The sequence below is a fragment of the Salvelinus fontinalis genome, chromosome 25, assembly GCF_029448725.1.
Source record: "Salvelinus fontinalis isolate EN_2023a chromosome 25, ASM2944872v1, whole genome shotgun sequence".
Classification (NCBI taxonomy): Eukaryota; Metazoa; Chordata; class Actinopteri; order Salmoniformes; family Salmonidae; genus Salvelinus; species Salvelinus fontinalis.
The window spans coordinates 18,043,477-18,066,709 of NC_074689.1; the positions used below are offsets into that span (position 1 = coordinate 18,043,477).

General features: G+C 44.4%; 2 protein-coding genes across 2 annotated transcripts in view; one reads left to right on the forward strand and one right to left on the reverse strand.

Moving 5' to 3' along the window:
* The first annotated feature begins 883 nt into the window (after positions 1–883).
* Positions 884–15,249, forward strand: LOC129822931 (procollagen C-endopeptidase enhancer 2-like). The gene is made up of 9 exons (XM_055881491.1): positions 884–1,183; positions 1,568–1,676; positions 3,628–3,883; positions 5,481–5,605; positions 5,870–6,006; positions 6,303–6,466; positions 8,372–8,455; positions 9,590–9,757; positions 14,207–15,249. Exons 1-9 carry the CDS (start codon positions 1,047–1,049, stop codon positions 14,335–14,337), a joined length of 1,311 nt encoding a protein of 436 aa, XP_055737466.1. The 5' UTR covers positions 884–1,046; the 3' UTR covers positions 14,338–15,249.
* A 613-nt stretch (positions 15,250–15,862) lies between these two features.
* Positions 15,863–23,233, reverse strand: part of trpc1 (transient receptor potential cation channel, subfamily C, member 1) — a 33,623-nt gene continuing 26,252 nt past the window's right edge. The window contains exons 8-13 of the mRNA XM_055881490.1: positions 21,034–21,173; positions 20,805–20,954; positions 17,822–18,006; positions 17,338–17,539; positions 16,636–16,830; positions 15,863–16,477 (exon numbers count right to left, since the gene is read on the reverse strand). Coding sequence (XP_055737465.1) covers positions 16,250–16,477; positions 16,636–16,830; positions 17,338–17,539; positions 17,822–18,006; positions 20,805–20,954; positions 21,034–21,173 — 1,100 coding nt within the window. The 3' untranslated portion in view covers positions 15,863–16,249. The remainder of the gene's footprint in view (positions 16,478–16,635; positions 16,831–17,337; positions 17,540–17,821; positions 18,007–20,804; positions 20,955–21,033; positions 21,174–23,233) is intronic.

Below are 23,233 nucleotides of genomic sequence, written 5' to 3' on the forward strand. Positions count from 1 at the left end.
AGCGATGCTTAATTTGGTCCACTAGATGGTGCCATTTATAGCATACTCTCTGTGTGATCTGTCTCATTACATGTGTTTCAAGTTTTTTATTAGTCGTATGTAAGGTATACATACATACGTATGTTATATATGTACGGGATACGTCTGGTATACACCTTGTCCTACGAAATGCGTACCTGCAGGTTCCTCGTCGACAATACAACACAAATAAGAACTATTAAAGGATAAGAATACGAACATAAAGTAAATGTCTCCGTGTAATAAAATAAACATTTTGGGTGTCTCTCTTGTCGAGATGTGTGTTTTGTCCTATAATTCATGTTTTTTATATTTAATCCCAGCCCCCGTCCGCGCAGGAGGCCTTTTGCCTTCTGGTAGGCCGTCATTGTAAATAAGAATTTGTTTTTAACTGATAGTTAAATCAAGGTTAAATAAAACATTTTAAAAAGATGAGTGCTCTCCTCAGCGCCGCCATCAGTGTTTGTCTGTCTGTCTTTCAGTCTTTTTGTCACTCTGTGTAAGTAGGCTAGTAGATAGCACATAGCACACATATTAGTGCATAAGAACACATTCTGGAATCTATACTGCAAATACTGTAGTATATGTATGTACTGTAATAGTATATGTTTGTTGTTTAGACCTATTTTGCGTCATTTATTAATCAGGCTATTCACTTGTTTTTAAATTCATTTTATTCTGAAGAGCACATATAAACAGCCTATGTGCAAAGTACATACAGTTTGTACATATGACCAGATATTCATCATGATCACCTGAACTCTGTGCCTTGAATAAATATTTCACTAGGATATTAACATTATTTTACCCAAGGTAGGTTATGCCAGGTGTGGTACTAAACCAAAGCAACCCCCCCATACTTCTAATGCGTATTTGATCCCAGGTTTTGGAAAAAGGCAGCTGCCTGCCGACTGCTCCCTCCTACCACACGCAGAACAAACGCTATATTCATCTCTGTGCTACAGCTTGCGAAACTCCCTCCAGGAACTTCTGGGTACTTTTCCCAACCGCTCGAGCGACTGAATACAATGTCATTCATACCAGCGGGCGAAAACAGGCGAAGTGGTGCCTGGTCAGTTCACCCGATAATGTTGAGAATATGCAGTATTTTTTGCGCATGGAGTGTACTGTTTTTGACAGAAGTCTGCGGGCAGTCACAACGGAGGTACCTCTTCACTTTTTATTTTATTTATTTTTTACAATTGATTATTTTTGGTTTTGCGTTGGACTATTTGTTAGAATTAACACGTGTGTATTGTAGTCTACAAAGCCTTATCGTGAGGTGCCAATGATCCGTTAGCCTACGGCACAATGAATGAATGAACGGCATCAATAATGTTAAATTGTTCATGACTGAGGAGTTGTTATTTTGGTGGAATCTGCAGTCTGCGCTGTAGGCATGAGGACGCACATTGGCGCATTGCCGAGACAAATGAACACCAACCATTAACACCTAGGCTTCTGCTCCTTTCCAGATTCCATGATAGCATAGGCTACATATTTGTATTAGAATGAGAAGTGTCTAAAATATTTTTCTCAATGTTTCCAGAACAACGTTTACATGCGGAGGGAATATAACGGGGGATTCTGGGGTCATTGGGAGCCCGGGGTATCCAGGGGTGTACCCCCCAAATACCAAATGTGTTTGGAGAATCACGGTGAGTCAAACATACTTGTACCCTACTGTAAATACATGATCCATGTTTAACAGTTAACAGCACCCATATCAGAGAACTGAAATGACGCAATGTTTCTGTAATAAACTGCAATGTGATACTAATTCACTAACCCTAACTGTGTCGGTCTAATTTGTAGTCTGATATTTGGCAACTAGCCACACAGCACCCCTCAGGCACTTTGAGCTGCCTGCTTGGCATTTTTATTAATAACATGCAGCATGGTCACATGGCTGCAACGAATTAAAGGTAAATCAGAGGAATATTTGTTTCCTCTTGTATGAGTTGTCACATACAGTGCATTTGGAAAATATTCAGACCCATTGAGTTTTTCACATTATGTTACATTAGCCTTATTCTAAAATTTATGAACTTGTTCCCCCCCTAATCAATCTACACACAATACCCCATAATGACAAAGCAAAAACAGGTTGTTAGACATTTTTGAAAATGTATTAAAACAAAAAAACTGATTTCACATTTACATAACTATTCAGATCCTTTACTTAGTACTTTGTTGAAGCTCCTTTGGCAGCGATTACAGCGTAGAGTATTCTTGGGTATGACGCTACAAGCTTGGCACACCTGTATTTAGGGAGCTTCTCCAATTCTTCTCTGCAGATCCTCTCAAGCTCTGTCAGGTTGGATGGGGAGCGTTGCTGCACAGCTATTTTCAGGTATCTCCAGAGATGTTCGATCGGGTTCAAGTACGGGCTCTGGCTGGGCCACTCAAGGACATTCAGAGACTTGTCTCGAAGCCACTCCTGCGTGTCTTGGCTGTGTGCTTAGGGTCATTGTCCTGTTGGAAGGTGAACCGTCGCCCCAGTCTGAGATCTTGAGCTCTCTGGAGCAGATTTTCATCAAGGATCTCTCTGTACTTTGTTCCGTTCATCTTTGCCTCAATCTTGACTAATCTCCCAGTCCCTGTCGCTGAAAAACATCCACACAGCATGATGCTTCCACCACCATGCTTCACGATAGGGATGGTGCCAGGTTTCCTCCAGACGTGACGCTTCGCATTCAGGCCAAAGAGTTCAATCTTGGTTTCATCAGACCAGGGAATCTTGTTTCTCATGGTCTGAGAGTCTTTAGGTGGCTTTTGGCAAACTCCAAGCGGGCTGTCATGTGCCTTTTTAATGAGGAGTGGTTTCCGTCTGGCCATTCTACCATAAAGGCCTAATTGGTGGAGTGCTGCAGAGATGGTTGTCCTTCTGGAAGGTTCTCCCATCTCCACAGAGGAACTCTAGTGCTCTGAGTGACCATCGGGTTCTTGGTCACCTCCCTGACCAAGGCCCTTCTCCCCCGATTGCTCAGTTTGGCCGGGCGGCCAGCTCTAGGAAGAGTCTTGGTGATTCCAAACTTCTTCCATTTAAGAATGATGGAGGCCACTGTGTTCTTGAGGGCCTTCAATGCTGCAGAAATGTTTTGGTACCCTTCCCCAGATCTGTGCCTCGACACAAGCCTACTTTGGAGCTCTACGGACAATTTCTTTGACCTCAAGGCTTGGTTTTTGCTCTGACATGCACTGTCAACTGTGGGACCTTATATAGACAGGTGTGTTCCTTTCCAAATCATGTCCAATCAATTGAATTTACCACAGGTGAACTCCAATCAAGTGGTAGAAACTTCTCAAGGATGGTCAATGGAAACAGGATGCAGCTGAGCTCAATTTAGAGTCTCATAGCAGAGTGTCTAAATACTTTTTATACATTTGCAAACAAATCTAAAAACCAGTTTTCGCTTTGTCATTATGGTATATTGTGTTTTGATTGCTGAGTTTTTATTTTATTTTATTAATTTTAGAACAAAGCTGTAACGTAACAAAATGTGGAAAAAGTCAAGGGGTATGAATACTTTCCGAAGGCACTGTATGCCTCTTATGTGATTGAATAGATTGTAATGTATATTGTATTGGATTGAATGTTGTCCCCAGGTCCCTGAGGGTAAAGTGGTGGTCCTGTCCTTCCGCTTCATTGACCTGGAGAGTGACAACCTGTGTCGCTATGACTACGTGGATGTTTACAGTGGCCATGTGAGTGGCCAGAGGCTGGGCCGCTTCTGTGGGACTTTCAGGCCAGGCGCCCTGGTCTCCACAGGCAACAAGATGCTCATTCAGATGGTGTCTGATGCCAACACAGCTGGGAGTGGCTTCCTGGCGGTGTACTCTGCTGCCCAGCCGCATGAGAGAGGTAAGCAGAACAGAATATAGAAGAAGAATAGACGAATAATGTAGTAGTTAAGGGTTACGTTTAACTTGCCTAGTTAAATAAAGGTTAAATAAAATGAAAATAAAATAAACGTGCCTTGCACAGTGGCAGGAGACGGGATCTAGGATCCTACTAGATTTTCTTCTGTTGGACTAGTTACCTGCGGGTAGCAGGCTTGCCTCTCTAACCTCTAGGCTACCTTCCGGGCCACGAACCACTGTGTGGGTTGAAGAGGGGTTGTGTCATCTCTAAATTGTTGTACGCCTGGATGTAGTGTGTAGTGAAAACTGCAGTCATCTGTATCCAGGCTCTACCCAAGCATGTTCAACAGAGCATTAGGGACTGAGCCCTAGCTGTGACTCTGCCCGGACTCCACATCGTAAAGACCTCAGATATGTGTGTGCGTGTTTAGTGCTAAGGTTCACATTTTAACGAGCTAATTAACTAGCCTCTTAACCGCTAGCTGCCCCAGCAAGGTCATTGCACCGTGTCACTGTAATAATACTAATACCCAGATGATGAGATCTGAGAGGTCAATTATTTACATCTGAGACTAAAGGGCAGTTCTAGCTAAATAAATCACTCCCATTGGATAGCAGGTCAAGGGAAAGTTTGACTTCTGCTTGGTAAGATAAAGTACCAGTGCTCTTTCAGTTCAGACCTCTTGTGCAGTTAAGACGAAACCTCTTGACTTAAAGCTTGCTCGAGGAGGAGGTGAATCTCTACACATTTCACAGCATGACGAGGAATTTTTCACGGCTCATTTTCCAGATGGTGAGCTCTAGGGTCAGACAGGTCAGCGCTAAGCCGTCCCTTCCTCTTCTGACCCGGTGACGTTACTTCTCCCCGAATGAGTTTGTGGAATTTTTGGGGGGCTGAGCGCCTCCCTGTATACCTTCTCTCTGTCTCCGTACCTCTACAGTAGCTGACAGCTGGAATCCCTCTTGGTCTGTCAGTTTAGGTTGACTGGTGTTCTCCCTGTTCCTGGGTGTGGTTGATTGAAACTGAAAAGCACCACACAGCACTCCTCCATTTTTTCAATGTCTATTTTAGTTACAGAGTCAAATTGGGCTTGTCCGTCTGCCAGTCATGAGGCTGGGAGCTCAGCTGTAGTGGAACTAACTGCTATAGCGACTAACTACATGTTACAGGAGATCCAGCCATGGTTTTTAAAGATCCACAGATCCCTTGCCAGTCCAAGCAGCTTGTGTGGTTGGCTGATGTGATCTCTCAGATGTGTGATGGTATGCCTAGCATATAGACTCCCTTTTAATTGCACGTTGCAGCATGGGACCAAGGCAGAGGGACCGACCGATGTCTTCTTAATTTACTCATAACCACAAAGGAAGCATAAGACAAGAGCCTACTTATTCGAAAAGGTTTGTTCCATTATGGGATTATGTCATGCGCGTGCGTGCACAACCTTCCGTCCTTTAACATTCAGAAGGAAGCAATATATCTTGCACATTAACATAGAGTCACAGGATGATGTCCAGTGGTGCGTCAAATGAATAGCATGTGAAGCAGTACTATCTGGGCAGTATAACTAAATGTTGTAGTTTGACTTTGCACCCACCAGGGGATCAGTACTGTGGCGGTCGTCTGGTTAAACCCTCCGGGTCCTTCAAGACCCCTAACTGGCCCGAGAAAGACTACCCCGCAGGGGTCACCTGCTCATGGCACATAGTGGCTCCTAAGAACCAGGTGAGTGTTAGTCTACAGCCAGAGGTTCTTACTTTACTCACAGTTCAACTTGACACAATTGAGAGAGATTGAGATCGCCTAAGATGTAAATTTGCACATAATTGCTTTGTGGTTTGCTCTTGGTTAGTGTTGCACAATGAAACGCACCTTCAGAATGTGGGCTGAAAGTAATTTGTTCAGTGTAACGTGTTCTTTGTAACCTGTGGTCTATGTAACCTGCGTTGTGTGTAACCTGTGTTCTATGTAACCTGTCCACCAACACAGATTATTGAGGTGAAGTTTGAGAAGTTCGATGTGGAAAGAGACAACTACTGTCGATATGACTATGTGGCCATTTTCAACGGGGCAGAGATTAACGATGCCAAGAGGATCGGGAAGTACTGTGGCGACAGCCCTCCAGCGTACGTCATACACCTGTTTCTACTCTGCATTCATCTAGCTAATGTACCACTTCGCTTATGACCTTGATCCTTGATCATAAACCTACTAATGCATGAATAACTGTTTACCTAAGCACAAGATATCCATGAGCATATTCGATATATCAACTATTCACCAGGTAAGCTAACATTCTACCTCTATATATCGATCTCCCTCTTCTCTCTCTCTCTCTCTCTCTCTCTCTCTCTCTCTCTCTCTCTCTCTCTCTCTCTCTCTCTCTCTCTCTCTCTCTCTCTCTCTCTCTCTCTCTCTTCAGTCCAGTATTCTCTGAAGGTAACCAGCTCCTGATCCAGTTCTTCTCAGACCTCAGTTTAACAGCAGACGGGTTCATCAGCCACTACAAGTTTAGACCCAAGAAGTTCCCCATCACCACGGTACCACCGACCACCACCACCCCAGCAGCTACCACCAGACCCATACGTAGGTAGCTCCCTTTTCTCTGTTTAATCCAAGCAGGACATATGTGTAACTCTTCCCTTGTCTTGACACATCTCGTCAGTCTTGTTGTTACAATGTAAAGTGCTTTTAGCACAATTTGAATCCAATTCATCATCATCATCTCCAGGCCACATGGGTGTTTGGTCCATTTGATCTGCTACTAGGAGTTGTGGATTTAGAGACAGATTGGATTGCCTGGTCCCAGTGGTCTCTGCTGATGCCAACATGTGGTGTAGCTGCTGTAGCTCCCTCCTACTAGTAGAGTGGCTTCCAGGCATTTTCATTAGCCTGGTTCCAGATCAGATCTACCATGGTAGTGGCTGTTGCCCCCAGGATGAAAGGCAATGGAGGCTGGATGGCTGTTAATCTTGTCCCTAGCCGGCTCTATCTGTAGCAATTGGGGATGAGGTTAGATGCCAGTCAAAACATCAGTCCCCTCTAACTTATCACTTCCATGTATTATTTTCTAGTTTTTTTTTTCTTTTTAAATCTGTGATTTCTCTACTATGACAGAGTTAAGGGGAAGGGAAGCAAGTAGTCACTCCAAAGAGACACCTTGTTCCTTCTTACTCAGGCAAACTAATGTGTAGAACCTCCTAAAGGTACACATGCATGGTTGTTTGAGGACACCAACTCTCTCTGGCAAGGCACACACACACCACCCCCTCCCCCCCGTCATGATGTCATCTGAATGTCATCAGGATTCTTTGATGACTGCCTCTGATTGGCTTATCTTTTAGGCTGTTGGTTCTCCACCAGTAAGAATAACATTTGGACAGTTGGACAGTATTTTGTAGTCTCAGCTTTTCCCTATACCACTACCCTAGCAGCCTTGATAGTCTTTTTTAATAACTTGATGTACCTAGACAGGCTTCCCACAGTCACTGACACTTAAAAAAATATACATTTAAATGTTTATTTAACCCCCTTTTTCGATCTTGTCTCATCGGTGCAACTCCCCAAAGGGCTCGGGAGGTGAAGGTTGAGTCATGCGTCCTCCGAAACATGAGCCTCCTAACCGCGCTTCTTAACTCCCGCCCGCTTAACCCGGAAGCCAGCCGCACCAATGTGTCGGAGGAAACACCGTTCAACTGACGACCGGGGTCAGCCTGCAGGCACCTGGCCCGCCAATAGAAGTCGCTAGAGCGCGATGAGCCAAGTAAAGCCCCCCCGGCCAAACCCTTCACCAACCCGGGCGACGCTGGGCCAGTTGTGTGTCACCCTATGGGACTCCCGATCACGGCCGGTTGTGATACAGCCTGGGATCGAGCCCAGGTCTGTCGTGACGCCTAAATCCAATTTACTAAAAAGGTGAATGTCTGTAGACTGTTTTGCTGCTCTCAAAGATGATATTTTAATAAAACATTGATGAAATGTCGCTGATTAGGCTACTGTGCACCTCCGCTGGCAAAATTTATGCCATAACCAACATGTGTTACCACTAAGATCAGTTTATCTGACTGAAATTGGCAGTTTGGCGCTCGTTTTTAAGGACACACCTCAAATAGTTTCACCACTCCCAACTCAGCGCAAGCAAGCTGATGTTAGACAGGTAAATGACCAACCCTGGCACAAGGGCTGGAAAATAGCAGAGCGACGGCTTTTTACAACGTGTGTGCGTTAGACACTTGCCCCTCCTTAACGCCAGACGAAAAAAGGACCCTATACCTTAAGCATGATGTGAACTGTAGGATTCTAAGTTGCCCACAGTTTTCAATGGGGAGTGTTCATACTAATTTATTAGCCTACGATTGATTTCAATTCATTCCCTGAATTGACTCAATGTGAAACAAAATCAACCCAAACCCTACTTGCTAGCATCCCTTGAATGTGGAAGATGAATGTGAACTAAGTAACTATATTTTCTTTTTCTCTGTGTCTCCCCAGCCCTGAAGTACTCTGTAGCTCTGTGCCAGCAGAAATGCAAAAGAAGTGGAACCGTTGAGAGCAACTACTGCACCAGTGACTTTGGTAGGAGAGATACTATTCCCCTACAGCTAATGCTACATATATTACTATGGCTGACCTACCTAAAGCCGCCACTACTGGCGTCACAGATACTAAGCTACAGCAACAAACAACAACAGGTCACCAGTGTGTGTGTGTGTGTGTGTGTGTGTGTGTGTGTGTGTGTGTGTGTGTGTGTGTGTGTGTGTGTGTGTGTGTGTGTGTGTGTGTGTGTGTGTGTGTGTGTGTGTGTGTGTGTGTGTGTGTGTGTGTGTGTGTGTGTGTGTGTCAGTCAGGGGGGTGGGGTGGCAGAACATTTTCCAACATTTACCCCAGCATCAACCCAGTCCAGATGAGCCATCACTCTCTCAACAAACCCATGTTGTCATTATACACTATCTGCGTGGTTTCAGAGCGTCTGAAAAGCGTCCTTGAGGGTTTTCTGACAGGGCAGCCCAGTGGATTTGTGTATGGGACTGGACACAGTTCTCTTCTTCTCATAGAGGTAACACACATGCCAGAGAAGAGCCGAACTGTAGGTAAACTGCTGCTAAATGAAGGTGTTGATTCAGCCAACATACTCCATGGCCTTAGTTTGCTACCACAGTATTTAGACTAGCTCTGTGATGTTTTTCTCCGAGTAGATGTTGATGGAATGAGGCAGGTATTTTAATAATTGCTTTTCCTCAGGGATGTTAGGTCAGATTTGCATGGAAAATGAAGACCAGTCTGTGAAGACCAGTAAATTGGTGTTAGTGTCAAAATGTCTTGTATAATACAGTGGCAGACAGTCTGCAGTCATATCAAGCCAAGGGTGTTGCATCACAAGTTTTAATGACTTGGCTAGACACAAAAGGACCTAACAGAAGATTGACCTGACCCGGCCTTTCCTTCCTGTTTACACATTGACCTGATCATCTTATTCAAAGCTATTCAACCAGTACATTTTGCAAGCCGAGCATCAGAGTATTTTTTCTAGAAAGATATCCGATCTCGATCATACAATATTTGGTCAAGGCAATTACAGAGCTTACAGGCTGTTGAATGTTATACACCACCATTTCATAATGATGACACAGTTGTCAGACTTCCAATCTAAGTAGATGTTGTTGAGTGCTTGTTGTTGACCCATCTAAACTCCCTATGTTTCTGTGACAGTGATAACAGGAACTGTCATCACGGCGGCGGTGCGAGGAGGCAGCGTGTACGCCACCATCTCCATCATCAACGTCTACAAAGAAGGCAACCTGGCCATCCAGCAGGCCGGCAAGACCATGAGCACCAAGATCATTGTGCTCTGCAAGAAGTGTCCATCCATCAGACGAGGTGAGTAGTAGTACGGTGGGCCACTGCCAAAGGACTCTGGGGCTCACTCTCCACTAGCCTGGTCCCATATCTATTGTCTCCTTCTATAGCCTGGTCCCAGATCTGTTGTCTGTTTCTATAGCCTGGTCCCAGATCTGTTGTCTGTTTCTATAGCCTGGTCACAGATCTGTTTGTGCTCTTGCCAACTCCAACTCAAGACAATGTGGTTTGGCATGACAATGAGTGACAAGGAGTTGGCATGATAGCAAAAACAGACTGGCACTCAGGCTAACTCTCCCCTGGATATAGTCATCCGTTTCTCTTGCTTTAGTTTCAGACATTCACCGGGACACGATAGCAAATCAAATCAAATCAAATGTTATTTGTCACATACACATGGTTAGCGGATGTTAATGCGAGTGTAGCGAAATGCTTGTGCTTCTAGTTCCGACAATGCAGTAATAACCAACGAGTAATCTAACCTAACAATTCCACAACTACTACCTTATACACACAAGTGTAAAGGGATAAAGAATATGTACATAAAGATATATGAATGAGTGATGGTACAGAACGGCATAGGCAAGATGCAGTAGATGGTATAGAGTACAGTCTATACATTTGAGATGAGTAATGTAGGGTATATAAACATAAAGTGGCATAGTTTAAAGTGGCTAGTGATACATGTATTACATAAAGATGGCAAGATGCAGTAGATGATATAGAGTACAGTATATACATATACATATGAGATGAGTAATGTAGGGTATGTAAACATTATATTAAGTGGCATTGTTTAAAGTGGCTAGTGATAAATTTGTACATACATTTCCATCAATTCCCATTATTAAAGTGTCTGGAGTTGAGTCAGTATGTTGGCAGCAGCCACTAAATGTTAATGGTGGCTGTTTAACAGTCTGATGGCCTTGAGATAGAAGCTGTTTTTCAGTCTCTCGGTCCCTGCTTTGATGCACCTGTACTGACCTCGCCTTCTGGATGATAGCGGGGTGAACAGGCAGTGGCTCGGGTGGTTGTTGTCCTTGATGATCTTTATGGCCTTCCTGTGACATCGGGTGGTGTAGGTGTCCTGGAGGGCAGGTAGTTTGCCCCCGGTGATGCGTTGTGCAGACCTCACTACCCTCTGGAGAGCCTTACAGTTGTGGGCAGAGCAGTTGCCGTACCAGGCGGTGATATAGCCCGAGAGGATGCTCTCGATTGTGCATCTGTAGAAGTTTGTGAGTGCTTTTGGTGACAAGCCGAATTTCTTCAGCCTCCTGAGGTTGAAGAGGCGCTGCTGCGCCTTCTTCACAACGCTATCTGTGTGGGTGGACCAATTCAGTTTGTCCGTGATGTGTACGCTAGGAACTTAAAGTTTACTACCCTCTCCACTACTGTCCCGTCGATGTGGATAGGGGGCTGCTCCCTCTGCTGTTTCCTGAAGTCCACAATCATCTCCTTTGTTTTGTGGACGTTGAGTGTGAGGTTATTTTCCTGACACTTAACTCCGAGGGCCCTGACCTCCTCTCTGTAGGCTGTCTCGTCGTTGTTGGTAATCAAGCCTACCACTGTAGTGTCGTCCGCAAACTTGAGGATTGAGTTGGAGGCGTGCATGGCCACGCAGTCGTGGGTGAACAGGGAGTACAGGAGAGGGCTCAGAACGCACCCTTGTGGGGCCCCAGTGTTGAGGATCAGCGGGGTGGAGATGTTGTTACCTACCCTCACCACCCGGGGGCGGCCCGTCAGGAAGTCCAGTACCCAGTTGCACAGATCGGGGTCGAGACCCAGGGTCTCGAGCTTGATGACGAGTTTGGAGGGTACGATGGTGTTAAATGCTGAGCTGTAGTCGATGAACAGCATTCTCACGTAGGTATTCCTCTTGTCCAGACGGACAACCACACTGCAGTGTGCAGCGCGGTTGCGATTGCGTCGTCTGTGGACCTATTGGGTCGGTAAGCAAATTGGAGTGGGTCTAGGGTGTCAGGTAGGGTGGAGGTGATATGGTCCTTGACTAGTCTCTCAAAGTACTTCATGATGACGGAAGTGAGTGCTACGGGGCGGTAGTCGTTTAGCTCAGTTACCTTAGCTTTCTTGGGAACAGGAACAATGGTGGCCCTCTTGAAGCATGTGGGAACAGCAGACTGGGATAAGGATTGATTGAATATGTCCGTAAACACACCAGCCAGCTGGTCTGCGCATGCTCTGAGGACGCGGCTGGGAATGCCATCTGGGCCTGCAGCCTTGCGAGGGTTAACACGTTTAAATGTTTTACTCACCTCGGCTGCAGTGAAGGAGAGCCCGCAGGTTTTGGTAGCGGACCGTGTCAGTGGCACTGTATTGCACAGGTATTAGCACAGGTATTAGTCCATGATTGTACTATTGAACCATATGTTTTTATTTTAGTTCAAATTCTATGATTGAGTAATACTGACACGGTTTCAAGTGTGGCACTGAGTAAGCACTTGTAACAGCGGCATGTTCCAAATATACAAGATACATAAGAAAGAGGTGGTTGGACATACTACTTGGTTTATGGCTCTGAGTTTGCCTCCATTGCTGTAACCTATCTTCACGCTCACCTGAAGGAGCTTGACCAAGGTCTGAGGTAAGCGGCAAAACTCACTGTGCAATAAGATCTATACCTTCCCCCTCAGCCGCTGATCCATACTGTGAATATATACAAACATACTGTACAGTACTCTATACGTTTATAGATGTACAGTTGAAGTCGGAAATGTACTACATACACCTTAGCCAAATGCATTTAAACTCCATTTTTCACAATTCCTGACATTTAATCCTAGTAAAAATTCCCTGTCTAAGGTCAGTTAGGATCACCAGTTTATTTTATGAATGTGAAATGTCTGAATAATAGAAGAGAGAGTTATTTATTTCAGCTTTTATTTCTTTCATCACATTCCCAGTGTGTCAGAAGTTTACATACACTCAATTAGTATTTGGTAGCATTGCCTTTAAATTGTTTAACTTCGGTCAAACGTTTCGGGTAGCCTTCCACAAGCTTCCCACAATAAGTTGGGTGAATTTTGGCCCATTCCTCCTGACAGAGCTGGTGTAACTGAGTCAAGTTTGTAGGCCTTCTTGCTCAAACACGCCTTTTCAGTTCTGCCCACATATTTTCTATATGATTGAGGTCAGGGCTTTGTGATGGCCACTCCAATACCTTGACTTTGTTGTCCTTAAGTAATTTTTCCACAACTTTGGAAGTATGCTTGGGGTCATTGTCCATTTGGAAGACCCATTTGCGACCAAGCTTTAACTTCCTGATTGATGTCTTGATATGTTGCTTCAATATATCCACATGATTTTCTTCCTCATGATGCCATCTATTTTGTGAAGTGCACCAGTTCCTCCTGCAGCAAAGCACCCCCACAACATGATGCTGCTACCCCCGTGCTTCACTGTTGGGGTGGTGGTCTTCGGCTTGCAAGCCTCCCCCTTTTTCCTCCAAACATAACGATGGTCATTATGGCCAAACAGTTATATTTTTATTTAATCAGACCAGAGGACATTTCTCCAAAAAGTACGATCTTTGTCCCCATGTGCAGTTACAAACCATAGTCTGGCTTTTTTATGGTGGTTTTGGAGCAGTGGCTTCTTCCTTGCTGAGCGGCCTTTCAGGTTATGTCGATATAGGACTCGTTTTACTGTGGATATAGATACTTTTGTACCTGTTTCCTCCAGCATCTTCACAAGGTCCTTTGCTGTTGTTCTGGGATTGATTTTCACCTTTCGCACCAAAGTACGTTAATCTCTAGGAGACAGAACGCGTCTCCTTCCTGAGCGGTATGACGGCTGCGTGGTTCTATGGTGTTTATACTTGCGTACTATTGTTTGTACATATGAACGTGGTGCCTTCAGGCATTTGGAAATTGCTCCCAAGGATGAACCAGACTTGTGGAGGTCTACAATTTATTTTCTGAGGTCTTGGCTGATTTCTTTTGATTTTCCCATGATGTGAAGCAAAGAGGCAATGAGTTTGAAGGTAGGCCTTGAAATACATCCACAGGTACACCTCCAATTGACTCAAATTATGTCAATTAGCCTATCAGAAGCTTCTAAAGCCATGACACAATTTTATGGAATTTTCCAAGCTGTTTAAAGGCACAGTAAACTTAGTGTATGTAAACTTCTGACCCACTGGAGTTGTGATACAATTAATTATAAGTGAAATAATCTGTCTGTAAACAATTGTTGGAAAAATGACTTGTGTCATGCACAAAGTAGATGTCCTAACCGACTTGCCTAAACAATAGTTTGTTAACAAGAAATTTGTGGAGTGGTTGAAAAATGAGTTTTAATGACTCCAACTTAAGTGTATGTAAACTTCCCACTTCAACTGTAGCTATAAACATATATGAAACCCAGAGGAGAGTCGACTCTGATGTGCTACCTTCCTGAATGTCTCTGCCGTTCCGCCACTGCATTCAGGCTCTTTCTGTGTGATCTCACTAGGCCTCAACTACATCTTCATGGGCTCAGCGGACGAGGATGGGAAGGGGAAGATCGCTCCGCATCACTTCGTCATGGCCTTCAAGGCCAAGAACCAGAGGGGACTCAACGTACTGAAGAACAAACGCTGCTGAGATCAGCTACATGCTGCCTGAGTCTCCACCCAACCACCATGCCCCACCCACAAAAGGGTGTGACTGTTCTTGTTAGTGTCCTGGCTCCGCCCATCATTACCTATCATCCGTCACCACAGGACTAGTCTACAGAGCTCAGGCTGTTACTGCCTGGAGGTGTCTGGCTGTCTCTTTCCTTTGTTTTGTTTTTCTATGCTGTTTTTTCTCTTTCCTCTGAACTGGACCTGTTTTGAGTGCAATGTGAAGAATGAGTGTGATAATTGAAGAGAGGGAGGAGAGGAAGAGAGACCGATAGTAGGGGGAAACTCACCTGGGTCACGTTCAGTTAGAACAAAACAGGAGAAAATGTTTTGAAACTAAATACTACCTAAATATGTCCAATGAGAGAGCTCATTTACCTTTTCTGTTTCAAAAACATTTTCTCACGTTTCAAGCCCCTGAACACAACCCAGATGTCGTGATGAGTGTTAGCTTGGATCAAACATCCGACAGGAAGGAGTTTGTTAGAGGAAGTACATTATTGAGGACGGGGTGTTATAGTTTTATGGACAGTGTTTACAAACTGCTCTTTATTTCCTATGTTCACATTGAATGGACAAGATATGGGAGGTATTTTATGTGGTGTCGATAAGTGCAATAGTTGAATATATAGCATTCCTTTTGAAATTATTTGTTTTCATGCTGGTATTACGTTTAGTACTGTCACTTATTAGCCAAAGCTTTTACAATGAATGGATTCAACAAAGCACTCCTTATCATAATGTCAGCTTGGTTTGTAATGTATGTAATAAAAAGAGATATGAAATGAATTACAATATAAAGTATTTTCATATGATTCAATTGGTAAATGTTATTTATATTTTATTGTTTTCATCTGACCAAATAAATAATAAAGTTTATTTTAACAAGGTGGTTCTTCATATTTAGTGTCATCATTCATTCATTTACAGACCAGCAGTGCGTTGTAATATGTCATGTTAACAGTGCATATAAGGGCCTCCCGAGTGGTGCAGCGGTCTAAGGCGCTAGAGGCGTCACTACATCCGGGTTCGATCCCGTTTCCTCCGACACATTGGTGTGGCTGGCTTCCGGGTTAAGCGAGCAGTGTGTCAAGAAGCAGTGGAGCTTGGCAGGGTCGCATGGCTCTCAACCTTTGCCTCTCCCGAGTCCGTACGGGAGTTGCAGCGATGGGACAAGACTGTAACTACCAATTGGGGAGAGAAAGGGTTAAAAAACCAAACTAAACAACAACATTTATATCTGGCCTACATAGAGTATGTGGTAACTATGGCCAGGTGTGGAGGCAGCTGTTAGTAGGGCAGTCGTGAACGCTCCACTGAGCACTGGGAATAGTCAGGTGTGTTTTGACCAGGGAAGTGCTGGCTCTGAACAGTGAGTAACATTCACAGATATTTCACAATTAAAACCAACTGGCTCCGTCCTCGTGCCAGCTGAGCATGTGATGCAACTCAATATTTATCCTCTAATCGTTTCTCACTGCCAAGACAAAAAATCACAGCCAGTCTGTATTTTCCATTACATTTTATTAAGTCCTTTGTTGAAAACAATGACAATTTTAGAAAACAAGTAGGATGACTAAATATTATTACATAAGGGATCTGGGTGAATCTGGAGACTTTGGTGCAGAATATATATATATATTTCCAGTGGCGTTCCAGGTTTAAATGTCTCTCTGTGACTGGACACAAGGTCATTTCTGAGCATGCTTGGGTCAGAGATAGGACCCCCTGGGTGAAGAAGCTAACAGGGCTGGTTGGGGTTGATGTTGGGGTTGAGACCAGTCTTAGCTGGCCGGTTGAGGTTGGGTGGAGGTTGAGATCAGGTCAGTCTTAGCTCCGGGGGTAGAACATGGTTGGGTTGAGGTTGGGTTGAGGTTGAGATCAGGTCAGTCTTAGCTCCGGGGGTAGAACATGGCGTACTTGGAGGTTCTGAATCCCAGCAGGTCTCTCATCTCGTTGCGGAACTTGGAGAGGTCCTGCCGCAGGTCGTTGAGGTTCTCTACGGTGGCCTGGTCGGTGCTCTGCATCTTCTGCCTGGTGGACGTCAGGTAGCGATGGACCAGACAACACATGATCTTCTGGTAGTTCTCATCACGCTTCCGCTTCAGGTTCCTCCACTCCTGGATGGATGGGACAACAACATGGGAGGTTAGGACTGGAGACTGAACACAGTGTCTACTTATTGGGATATCATGGGAGGATAAGATGAGAAACGGTCATACATTTAAAGTATACAGAGGTATCACTTCTTGATTGGATAGTGTCCCGTCTCTTTTACCTTGAGGCTGTTCTGTCTCTTGACCTTCCCCGTGGAGGTGTGGGAGCAGATCCATTTACTCATACTGGTCAGAAGGTAACACACAGTCTTGGGGGAGGGTAGGATGTTGAAGGGCGGCGGCAGGGTACACTTGTCGTCAAAGTAGCTCAGCCACAGCTTGGCGCGGGCAAACTTCCACTCCTTATCCTCGTGGTTCTAGGGGATTCGGGGGTTTAGAGGGAAATGGAATGAAATGGGAGATTTAGGAATTCACTGAGAAAATAGGGGAACGTGTTAATCGACAGAGAAATGTTAAGAAATCTCTACCATCTGTTAGACTGAAGTGTTCTTGGAGTGGATTTGTGTTTTTCATTCAGAATGATGATTGTTGAGTTGATGATGGGTAAATGTAATTTATGAAGCATTAAAGTTGATTCATTGATGTGAATTATACGGCTGATCTTTGCCTGAACTCCAAACACTGAATCGAAAATAAAGTACTCCAAATGAACACTTAGATACAGTGTTATAGATAGACCAATCAAGTCCTATTGTTTTTGTTGTTGTTGTAACTTGATGGACGATGTCATTATCTGTGACTTGCAGTCACTTCCGGCCGGGTTACTGAAAAGCACTTTGTGACAACTGCTGATGCAAAACAGGCTTTATAAATAAATTGGACTGATTTAAATGGTTAATTGATTGATCGCTTGATTGACTTACAGCGATCTGCCTGAAGCTCTTGTGGAGCATGGCGACCAGCAGCTTGGTGAGAACGATGACCACCACGATGTTGTACGTGCCCACGATGAGGGCTCCCACAAATGACCTCAGCTCCTCCGTGTAGTTGATCCGGGTCACGAAGAGAGCCACGTGGGCCAGAGAGAAGATGTACCAGAATAGAGCGTAGCACGTTCCCATGAACCTTTCAACAGGAAAGTCAGAGGTTAGAGGTCAGAACACGGAGTAACAGGTACAGTACCCATGAATCTGTCAACAGGAAGGTTAAAGGTCAGAACAGGGAGTAACAGGTACAGTACCCATGAATTTGTCAATAGGGAGGTTATGGAAAATATAATGGCATATACAGTAGAACACTGAATTATTGGATCTCTATGGGTCAGAGGTTAACAGTCAGAACAGGTACCCATGAACCTGTGAAACAGGGAAAGGGGAGAGAAAGAGAATTTAGGTAGACTGTACGTACGTGTGGAAGGCATCGTTGCTCTGCTGCTGACAGAAGATGCCCTCACAGTCTTTGGCGGGACTCTTGGCCGGGTCCTTCTGATCCTTCCCGTAGAGCTGCGTCAGGCCGATGGTGAAAGAGATGAGCACCAGCAGGAACAGACCCAGGAACTTACCAAACTCCTGCAGCATCTGGCCAACGGAGATCTGGGAACACAAGAGCACTCTGTCATGAGCTAAATGACCATCTTCTGACCGGGAGGTAACTACTACCTGAGCTTGTCCAATAATAAAACAACATTGTTCATTTTCCGTTGCAAAATATTTTTGTTACGGTGTGCGACTCCTGATGAACACAACCTTGGACCAAAACAGACTAGCTAACACACAACCAACCACCCAGGTCAAACAAGTCCAGAGATAGTAGTGTGTACTTATGCCTAGTCATTTTTTCTCTCCAAAAGAGCTACATTGGAAAGCAAACCCCTTTCATTAAGATGTCTATCTTTAGAGTGAGCAAATAAACATGGTCAAATAGTTCTTCTCTGTACCACCTACTGAAGAGAACTGTTCTGTTAAAAACAACCTTGACAAGCAGATACCCTAGCGAGTTGAGGTAGCACACAGATAAACATTGACCAAGCTGAAGGACATTGAAACTGTTCTGAGAGCAGGGTTTAAGTCTCTATATATAGCCCTGAGAGCAAGGCTGGTGGTTTTTATTTATCCAGACCTGTAGCTCCATGGCCCAGGTCTAACCATCCCAAACACCCCTGTCCCACATACACACAGATGGTCCAGTGTGAGAGAGACCTCAGTGAGAAGACACACTCCCTAACCAAGAGCCAACAGGAGTCGAGAGGGACGACCACAAGGTGCAATTCGCCAGGTTGTTTCGGGACAGAGAGAGAAAGAGAGAGAGCAGCTCCTCCATTAGTATGAGTCATTATCTTGACACGTGAATCTCCCCAGTGTTTCCTCTATCATCTGGTGTGGCGGGTCCCTCTACTCCCTCCGTCCCTCTTAGAAGATGGCTGATTTAGTAGATGTGGGAGTTCCCTGGTCTCAGCATGATCTGCCTGGCTGTCAGCTAGCCTCTAACCTACTGTACAAACAGAGCAGGAATGTAGGGGGTCAGGAGCTCTTAACGCAGACTAGGGGGTACTGACGCAGGAGGGGAGGGGTGGATACACACCTTTCAAACACACATACACACACACACATCCACACTTTCCACATCCACACTTTCCAGTTAGGAGGGCCTCTGTGTGGGGTACTTCCTCTAAAGAAGAGTGAGTTGGCCTTTCTGGGTAGGATGGAATCACCAGGCATAACCAGGCAAGTATTCATTACTCCTAACCACACTACACTGTCAGTCTGCGGTGGGACTACTGACTCAGTGCTTTTTTTTGTGTGTGTGAGAGAGAGAGAGAGAGAGAAAGTATTTGTACATACAGAATGTGTCTAGAATCTATGTATCTATATATGTTAATGTAAGTGGTTGTTTGCGTGGCATGTGTGTACATGTATGTAAATGTGTGTCAGACAATCATTGAGGGGTGTGTCTGCCATGTGAACAGTGATATCACAGTTCCAGCTTGAGTGCAGACAGACAGACAGAGAGACAGAGAGATAGATAAAAGAGAAGGTCAGAGAAAGAGAGAGAGATGGAGAGCTAAAAGAGGAGAGAAAAAGAGAAAGACAGATAGAGAGAGTGACTGACAGAGAGAGAGAGAAAGAGAGAGAGTGAAGTAAGGTATACTCTTAGAAAAAAGGTTCCAAAAGGGTTCTGCGGCTGTCTCTATAGAGGGAACCCTTTTTGGATCCAGGTAGAACCCCTCTCTGGAAATGGTTCTACATGGAACCCAAAAGGGATCTTCAAAGAGTTATCCTACAGGGACAGCCAAAGAATGTAACGGTCGTCTTGTGGTGAATGAGCGGACCAAGGCGCAGCGGGTGATGAATACATGATGATTTATTTAAACAAAGATGAAACACGAAGAACACTTGAACTACAAAACAATAAACGACGTGACCAAACCTGAACTAGAGAACATATAACATGAACGCACGAACAGGAAGGAACACACGAAAAGAAATGAAAGAACGAAACGAAACGAAACGAAACAGTACCGTGTGGTGCGACATACACAGACACAGCAACAATCACCCACAAACAAACAGTGAGAACAGCCTACCTTAATATGGTTCTCAATCAGAGGAAACGTCAAACACCTGCCTCTAATTGAGAACCATATCAGGCAACACATTAACCCCAACATAGAAACACAACACATAGAATGCCCACCCCAACTCACGCCCTGACCAACTAAACACATACAAAACAACAGAAAACAGGTCAGGAACGTGACAAAGAACCCTTTTTGGTTCTAGATAGCACCTTTTGGTATTAGGAATATTCTTCCAATCCACAGGAGAGTCCTGCTGTCTGATAGGAAAACCACAACAACCCTTTCACATATTAACAGGACATAGGAAATAGTCCTAGGAGCAGAATTACCTCATCACTCATTCATAACTGCTCATATTATAATGAATTGCCATATTACCTTATGTCCATAAATCTAGCCAAATTGAATAGAGAAAAAGAGATTCCTGGCCATAGGAAAATAGGAAATACATACACAATGGAGAGAGCTGGGACTTTCATCCTAGCTGGCAGGCTGAGACAGTGAGGGAGAGGTTGAAGGTTTCTCTAAAGAAATAAAGAGACACTATGGCACTACACGAACTCCAGTCGAATATTCAAAACAGACTTTCGGCCCAGTGTTGAGGAGAGAGGACAGAGGACAGAGTTGGGAGGAGAAACAATGGCAGAATGAATCTTTATTAATTGGGATGTTCACCAGGGAAATAGTTTCCATGTGAGGTGATGATAGAATGATGATGTTGGTGATTGTGCTCCTTCTGCTGCTAGTGGCAGAAGTGATAGCTAATGTACTGTGAGTGTGTGTATGTGTGCGTCTGTTACTTGGTGCGTGTACCTGCAGTGGGCCCAGTATTGAGCTGGTGGTGTACATGAAGAACAGTCGTAGGTAGCTCAGGACGTTAGCGAAGGCAAACAGCCCCTCAGCCACAAGGATGGGGTGGAAGGCATCCCAATTTTTCCTCTCTGTGTCCTCCACGTTCTTAAACTGGCACAGAGGAGATCACGTTAGTACACAAACACACACACACACAGACCTACATAGACACAGACACACACAGACACACCTTGCTGTGAGCCACTATCTTGAGGGCAAAGGTGGACAGGTAGAGAGAGTTCATGACGAAGCTCAGCTGATTCCTCGACTCATCCAGGAAGTCCTCCAAGCCCTCGTACCATAGACGCTTCACGTCCGACCACACCATCCCTAGAGGGAAGGAAAGAATTTACCATCACCAAACAGAGTGAAAGGAAAGTACCATAGACCAGGGGTTTTCAAACTGGGGTACGGGACACTCCCACAGCCTCCACAAGGCGGGGGGGTCCATGCGCCGGACATCAGTCAATTTTTATTTATTTAATAAATAATTTTGACAGTAACCCTCCAAAAGGTAATTCATAAACCTTTTTAATTTCCATATATACTACGAAGCCAAGTTTTGGTATCCTGGGCAGGAATGTGACTGGAAAAAGGTCTTGAAAAAGGAAAAAATGTAACTGAGAGAAAAGTATGCGGGATACTGGTGAAGAAATGTCTTGGTCAAGGCTATGACTGCGCCAGTGTGATGAGTGGAGCTTACTCAGCTGGCTCAGGTGACTCAGCTGGCTCAGGTGACTCAGGTGACTCAGCTGGCTCAGGTGACTCAGCTGGCTCAGGTGACTCAGCTGGCTCAGGTGACTCAGCTGGCTCAGGTGACTCAGCTGGCTCAGGTGACTCAGTTGGCTCAGGTGACTCAGTTGGCTCAGGTGACTCAGCTGGCTCAGGTGACTCAGCTGGCTCAGGTGACTCAGCTGGCTCAGTTGACTCAGCTGGCTCAGTTGACTCAGGTGACTCAGCTGACTCAGGTGGCTCAGGTGTTCAAACGCTCATTTCAAACCGAGAACCTAACGCTTCTGTAGTTCTTTGTGAGTTTTAGTTTAGAAAACTATCTGTAGTTTAGAAAACTATCACTAGTGACAGTTACAGGAATGGTAAAAAACAGCTCGGTTGCCATAGCAACCTCAGGGAAACTGGGCAGAAGGGAGTGGTGCTTCCAATACAGCAGATCTGTAACATCTCAGGTGCATGTGACAATAAAACATACACACTGAGTGTACAAAACATTAAGGACACCCCCCCTTATACCCTCAGAACAGCCTCAATTTGTTGGGACATGGACTCTACAAGGTGTCAAAAGCATTCCACAGGGATGTTGGCCCATGTTGACTCCAATGGTTCCCACAGTTGTGTGAAGTTGGCTGGATGTCCTTCGGGTGTTGGACCATTCTTGATACACACAGGAAACTGTTGAGCGTAAAAACCGCAGCAGCATTACGGTTCTTGACACAAACTGCTGCGCCTTAAATAATTTGTATTACAAACCCTTTCTGGGTCTTAATGGGACCCACTGTCAGGAACATGAATAGGGGAATGCAGGTTTCTGGTGTATCAGAATTTTTCACACCAGATTTACACAGATTTTGTTTGGGTGATTTCTTTTTTGGTTCGGGTTGTATCTGACCACACACATACAAAGACACAGCTGTTTGTTCACCCACACTTGCCCACAATTGCTAATAACCAGTGGTGGAAAAAGTAGTCAAAAGTCATACTGTAATAAAAGTAAAGATACCTTCATAGAAAATGACTCAAGTAAAAGTGAGTTTAGTGACTCCGCCAGATCAGAGGCAGTAGGGATGACCATGTTCTCTTGATAAGTGTGTGAATTGGACCATTTTCCTGTCAAAATGTAACAAGTACTTTTGGGTGTCAGGGAAAATGTATGGAGTAAAAAGTACATTAACTTCTTTAGTAAAAGTAAAAGTTGTACAGATACCCCCAAAACGATTTAAGTAGTACTTTAAAGTATTTTTACTTAAGTACTTTACACCACTGCTAATAACCGATCCGCAACCTCCTGACTATATGTGATAAAATGAAAATCTGAGGGACACACCCAACCCTAACCAGGAAATAATAGAACATGTGCAGTACAGTCAAATATGGGATAATGAATTTTTGACAGGCCTTGTAGATAGATCTATGTTTGACTGAAATTTTGGTAGGCTATTAGTTAGTCAACTTGCCTATAATTAGATACATGCAACTTTTCTTCAGTCATTACTTGTTGCCCTGGAAGACTAAATAAAACTTTGCTCACCAGAATAACGGCATATAGTGATAGAATGTACATACAATGTAGTTGTCATCTGTAACATTTGTTTTGGTTTTCCTCTTTCTCTCATGCAGAAAATACATTTAGGGAGAAAATGTAATAACAAAAAAAA